We start from the raw sequence: 6637 nt of genomic DNA on the forward strand, positions 1-6637 counted from the left end.
TTATTCAATGACATTGGCAATTATTTAAGCCTGTTTTTGCTTTCCATACTACCCAATTTCATTGGAGGCCAACCCAACAACGTCTTTTCCGTTTTTATTCATCTTCTAGGGTTTACTTTTGCTCTGTTAGGTTTCTCCCAGTTGCCATTTTTTATCAGAAATCCTTTTTTTTGTTAGCTAAAGGCTTAAGAGATAGAGAAAAGGAGATTGGTTGTGATGACCCAATGAAATTCAAGCTCAACAGACCGGATTGTAAACTTCTCTTTTTAGAGAATGTTAGGGTTTTAATCCTAAGTCAATTTAATTTATAAAAATTGGAAATGAGTATTATAAGATTTAAAGAATGTGGAGTATATAGAAAATGTGGGGTGTATGTGGAAAATATTAGGTGCATGAGAATGTTGGGTGTAAGGGTATTATGAGAAAGTATATGAGGTGTATTAAGATAATTTTTAATTAAAAAAAACAAATATAAAGTGTATTAAGTATGTGAGATTTAATCAATAATATATGAGGTGTTAATAGAATAAGCCATAAAAAAACTATTATAAGTGTTTTCGAGATATTATAATACAATCCAATAATTTAGAAAATGTCTAATTGGATAATTGGTCCCTATGGTCATAAAATATTCAGAAAATAGTCCCTGTAATAAAAAAATTCGGATTTAAACCCCTATGGTCTAAGTCCGTTAGGATTTATACCCGAAATTAAAACTTCCGTCATTCCTCCGTTAGTAACTTGCAGGTGGGTCTCACGGGTAAGACTGAGATGGTCATGTCATCCTTTCCATTTCATCCCTTCCATTGTTGATCTCTTTTGAGAACAATGAAACGATGACATGGTCATTCCATTTCATCCCTTTAAAAAAAAAAGTACAACAAAAATTCGAGGGATCAATATTTATCAACACTTACACTTGGCACGATGCTTGCTTTTGGGTGGTTTTCTAGCACCAGACGGCAATTTCTAGGTGAACCAAAATACCACTACCACTACCTTCTAGTTTAGTTGCATTGATCAAAACCCACATTCGTAATTAATATAGTATTAATACCAAGATGATTAAATTTAAGTAATCAAATTAACAGAAGTTAAGTTTTTGCTATAAATTTGCACATACCAGGAGGATGCATTTTGAAGCCGACGAGCAGCAAGCAAATAAAAACAATAAAAAAAGGCTGCAAACAGAAAAGCCCAAAACCAGAATTTGTTCCTGGCGATTCAACCGAGCCTTTTTCCTTTGCAAACAAGGCGAGTGTCGTGCTCACTTAGATACTTCAATAACGCTCCGATTATACCTCCCCTCATCTCCTCCGGCAACATCGATTCGCCGCCGTCGTCTATGGAACTGTTTTTATGGCGAGTTTGGAAAGGATGAAATGGAGTGACCGTTTCATCGTTCTGAAAGGAGATCAATGGAAGAGATGAAATGGAAAGGATGAAATGACCATCTTAGTCTTACTTGTGGAACCTACCTGCAAGCTATTAATGGAGGATTACAGAAATTCTAATTTCAGGCATAAATCTTAACAGACTTTGATCACAAGGGTTTAAATCCGAATTTTTTTACTACAGGTCTATTTTCCGAATAACTTATTACCACATGAATCATTTATCCGATTAGGCCTTTAGAAAAGTATAACCTAAGTTCACACGTGTTATGTTCTAATTTGTGTGTATCTTGATGGTCAAAATTTTATATACATGCAGGTGGTGAATTAAATAAGTAGACTTGGAAAGGCCACATCAGTCTTCTGAATCAGAGATAACAAATGCAGATAAAATTGGTCATTATAAATGAATTCAAGTTATAGACGTTTTCCATTTTATTAGGCAGAAAAATTGGTTATTATAAATGAATTCAAATTATAGACGTTTTCCATCTTATTGCATCCCATCCTCATGTTATGTATGTATTCCAATTTTTTTTTTTTTCGTTGAACAAAAGATATTATCTACAGTAAGATGAGAATAATAGGTTTAACTTCATAATGTACTAGTAATAATGTGCATATTACTATTATCTATGAATGAATATCGTACTTTACCTAAAAATAAAGAGAATTGTTATTAGCATTCCAAAAATCTTATTTAGCACTTCTCACAAGTGTATTTTTCTTTTTAAATATGGAAAGTTTGGAGTGCCAAATGAGATTTTTGAAGTACCAATAATAATTTCCAAAATAAAAATAAAAATAAATTAAGAAATTAATAACGCATTACCTCAACTCCACGCAATGCAAACTCCATTCTAAATCCCCTTCAATCGCTTTTACATCTTACAATAATTAATTCTGATACGTCTTAATTCCTTTGTCGTTCCTGTCGAACTTTGACCAGCAAATCTACTGCTCCATTGATTAATTAAACTAATCACCTTAATTAGCAATTAAGATGGAGGAAAATCAGCCAAAGTAAGGAGTCGTTCTACTTCAACCGCCGGCCTTGGGAATTTTCTGCGTGGTTCCAAAACTTAACGCGCCTATAAAATCCAAGAGGAGACAAATCAGTCATATTTTTGTTTCCTTCAGAAATTTCATGTTCATGACCTAAATTGGTTTTAATTATTGTTTTTATTGTGATCTCGTGAATCAGATTATTTAATGCTTATGTTCATAGTATTTAATGCTACGTAATTCAAAAGTCAAGCCCCTCTAAGATAGTGGGCGGGTCCAGAAGGGCCTAATTGCATGTCACAAATTGGAACAAAAAGGCATATATACACATCAAACGAATTTAAGAGGTGCAACTACTGCCACTACTATTAGTCTATGAGCTGCTAGGTGGCCACTCAGAATAATTCAAAGCAGGTTTCACCCTGCAACAGCCAGCGCAGCCTCCCACTACACAAAGCTCGACCCTAGCCCTTTTCTCCTTGTTTGCTTTTCATTTCAGCATCTCGAAGGACAAAAAGTTTGAAGGATGCCAAGAAAAATCCATTATTTCTTGTGGAACCACCACAGCCACTTCATTTTTTGTTAGGAGGTTGGACCTGAAATGAATTCAACACAACCATTTATTTGAAATTAGCTACCAAGATTAATTAAGGCCATTTCCAATAGAGAGGGCTAAAAGCTAAAAACCAAAAAATAGTTTAATTTGTCAAAAAACTCATCTTCAGCCGATGACTAGGCTATAACTTTATAGAGCCCATCATGCTATTATTTGGTCAAAGGGGCTTCTGGCCAAACAAAGCCCCTTCTTATAGAGTTCCTCAATTACAATAATTGATTCAAATTCAACGACTAAATATGAAAACATTCAACAGTAGTTTAACTAAATTAACCATAAAATTTAAAGTAAACTTAAAACTAATAAATTATTGAGGGGGCTATGATTAGCCTCTTTGGTTGAAGATGATATATAAGTATGGACTGACTTTGTTCATTTAAAAATAATTTTTTGTAGGATTATAATTTTAAACAAACTATATTTAGCTCTTTCGGTTGGAGATGAACTAAATATGACAAATATATCAGAGAACTCACAAGAGCAAGAGAGACTTCATGGAAGAAATGGTCAACTGAGTGCCAATGACTTGTCGGCACTATTGCCTTCTAAAACAAGCTATCCACACCCCCGCAAGGTCACAATCACCAGAACTTTCCTCATTTTTGCACTGAAAAATACCCAACAAATTGATTAGAAAAACCAGAAGCAAATAATTATAGAGGTGGAAAAAGATATACCAAAATATGCTCTCACCACCTTGCAGTGGAGAAGCCTCGGGGAGGAGCTGCTTACATGGTTCCTGCTTACACGGTGGAGCTTCCTCCTCCTCCACCTATGATGCTTCATCAACTCCCAAATCAACAGAGAAAGTCAACATGTTCAGGTACGACTTCACACTTGCCATATCTTCTTCTCTCCACCCAAATACCCAATTCACCAATCATGAGTCCCTCCCTTCCCTCCATGAAGCCTTCTCTTCCTTCACAAAATCATTCCCACAATTTTCGCAGACTGACCAATCTGACCTCATCAGAGCCCATCAATATTACCATCTCACCCTCTCCAACCATGTCTGCTTTGATTACATTGGACATTGCCTCTTCTCTTACTCTCAGTCTCAGCAACAAACACAATATAATTCCTCATCGTCTCAAATCCCTTCAACTTCCTCTTCCCCTCCTCCTCCTCAGTTGCTTCACTCCCAAGAACCATTGTTTTTCGACATTTCATACAAGTCAGTAAACTTGCACACCCAAGTTTTGTATGGAGGGCAAGAATCAGAATTGGAGCTTCAAATGAGGAAAAGAATAATGGATTATATGAACATCTCCGAAAGTGATTACTCCATGGTTTTCACTGCCAATCAGTCATCCGCTTTCAAGCTTCTAGCCGACTCGTATCCCTTTCGCAACAATCCAAGTCTTTTGACTGTTTATGACTACAAGAATGAGGCAGTGGATGTGATGAAAGAGAGCTCAAAAAAGAAGGGAGGACGGATTATGTCCGCAGAGTTCTCATGGCCTAACATGAGACTTCAGTCGCGAAAATTGAGAAGACGGATTGGGAATGGTAACCAGACGAGGAAAAAGCAACGGGGGCTGTTTGTTTTCCCACTTCAATCGAGAGTGACAGGAGCGCGGTATTCGTATATGTGGATGAGCATAGCGCAGGAGAATGGTTGGCATGTTTTGCTTGATGCATGTTCACTGGGGCCTAAGGACATGGACACTTTGGGCCTCTCACTCTTTAAGCCTGATTTTCTCATTTGCTCTTTCTTCAAAGTTTTTGGGGAAAACCCATCAGGGTTTGGTTGCTTGTTCGTCAAGAAATCCAGTGCCTCGATCTTAAAGGATCCAACATTTGCTTCAAGTACAGGAATTGTGAGCCTTGTCCCGGCATCAAAACGACCTGAATTTTCAGAGGAGTACTCAATTTCTATGGACATGGAAACTGATCGAAAACAGTCCAAATTCAAAACCTCGAAGTCCCATGAAAGCGAAGAAGTCTCCCTAAAGAAGAAGGAACATTCAGTTTCAGAAATTACGGAATTAGACAGAGAAGAATCCAATCAGTCTGTCAAATCAGATAACTCAGCGATCACATGCAAGGGCTTGGATCATGCCGATTCATTAGGTCTAGTACTGATTAGCCGAAGAGCAAGGTACTTGATCAACTGGCTAGTGAATGCATTGATGAGCCTTCAACATCCGCACTCACAATATGGCCATCAATTGGTCAGAATCTATGGACCAAAGATAGAATTTGATCGGGGACCAAGCTTGGCATTCAATGTGTTTGACTGGAAAGGAGAAAAGATTGATCCGTTGATCGTGCAAAAGCTAGCTGATCGAAACAACATTTCACTGAGTTACGGGATTTTGAACCACATTTTGTTCTCGGACAAGCACGAGGAAGAGAGGGAAACAAAGTTGGAGAAATGTACAAGTGATCAAGTGGAAGGAAGTAGTAGTGAAGGGATATCTGTGGTGACTGCTGCATTAGGGCTTTTGACAAACTTTGAAGACATTTACAGGCTTTGGGTATTTGTTTCAAGGTTTTTGGATGCAGATTTTGTGGAGAAGGAGAGATGGAGATACATGGCTCTTAATCAAAGGACTGTTGAGATTTGAAGTAAATTAGTTTGTCAATTAATTCTTTCATTCTTTCAAATTGTTTTATGAAAAGATAGTCTCGACTCTCGGACTATGTGACATGTTACATTGTTAAATTGATAATAGTTAGAAAACGCAATATGTTTGGCAAAATAACAAGAGAATATTAACCCGTGGTTATACTGCTAGCAAAATTGCAAGAACACCTTCGTTGATTTGTGGGAGCACTAGTCTCTTGGACCGTATTATGTGAAAACACCGTCATGTGGTGTTATAAATTATAATATGAATAGACAACATAATTGAAATATCTCGTCTACGGAGTATATTGTATAAAAGATATTCGAGTTTGAGGCCTTACCTCATCTCAAAAGAAGAATATGAAAAGTACTTATATGTCCAATTCTTATAAAAACTTTCAACTTGCAAAGGATTTGTAGCTCAAGCATGCTAAAGCGTTTATGTTTACCTTTGCGCACGAGGCCTTCTCTTGATCCCCTCCCTTAGTAATTGCTTAAGTCAACTTAACTTGTGAGATTTTTCTAGGAATAATATATAATTGAAACTATAAGCGAGTTTAGTTTATATCGACATCGACATTAAGAGGGAGGAAGAAGAGTTTAGTTGATATCGACGTTAAGAGGGGGGAATAAAAAGAAAGGAACTTTAAGAGGGGGGAATAAAAAGAAAGGAACTCAAAAACTTGTATAAATATAAATGCTCTGGACCGACCAAGCTAATTGTTTGTGAGTTTTTAACTCTCCAAGGTAGATATTTTGCACCACTGGGCTTGGGCCCAGCTTTGAACGGCATGGGTCGGGCTGTAATAAGGATTGGCCAATCCTGGGCTTTTGGCCCCATTTCATAAGAAAAAGAAGATTTTTTTTTTTATACGATAGATTTTGTTAGATTAGATTTTAGATTAGCTATCGATGGGGTTCAAACTCACGCCATCATGTAAATGCTCAATTCTTTTCCACCATTATAGAAAAGGGCCACTTATGGAGAAGAGTTTTCAAGTATATAATTTGTGCGTTTGACAAAAATTGAATGATTATAAATTATTTGTG

General features: G+C 36.8%; 1 protein-coding gene and 1 non-coding gene across 2 annotated transcripts; both read left to right on the forward strand.

The window, feature by feature from the left end:
* The first annotated feature begins 206 nt into the window (after positions 1 to 206).
* Positions 207 to 300, forward strand: LOC137724025 (small nucleolar RNA Z107/R87). The gene has a single exon (XR_011067148.1). It is a non-coding gene; the product is annotated as a small nucleolar RNA Z107/R87 (small nucleolar RNA).
* A 3387-nt stretch (positions 301 to 3687) lies between these two features.
* LOC137721681 (molybdenum cofactor sulfurase-like) lies at positions 3688 to 5644 on the forward strand. The gene has a single exon (XM_068460705.1). It carries the CDS (start codon positions 3699 to 3701, stop codon positions 5583 to 5585), a length of 1887 nt encoding a protein of 628 aa, XP_068316806.1. The 5' UTR covers positions 3688 to 3698; the 3' UTR covers positions 5586 to 5644.
* Positions 5645 to 6637: the final 993 nt, after the last annotated feature.

Source organism: Pyrus communis, chromosome 17, assembly GCF_963583255.1.
Source record: "Pyrus communis chromosome 17, drPyrComm1.1, whole genome shotgun sequence".
NCBI lineage: Eukaryota > Viridiplantae > Streptophyta > Magnoliopsida > Rosales > Rosaceae > Pyrus > Pyrus communis.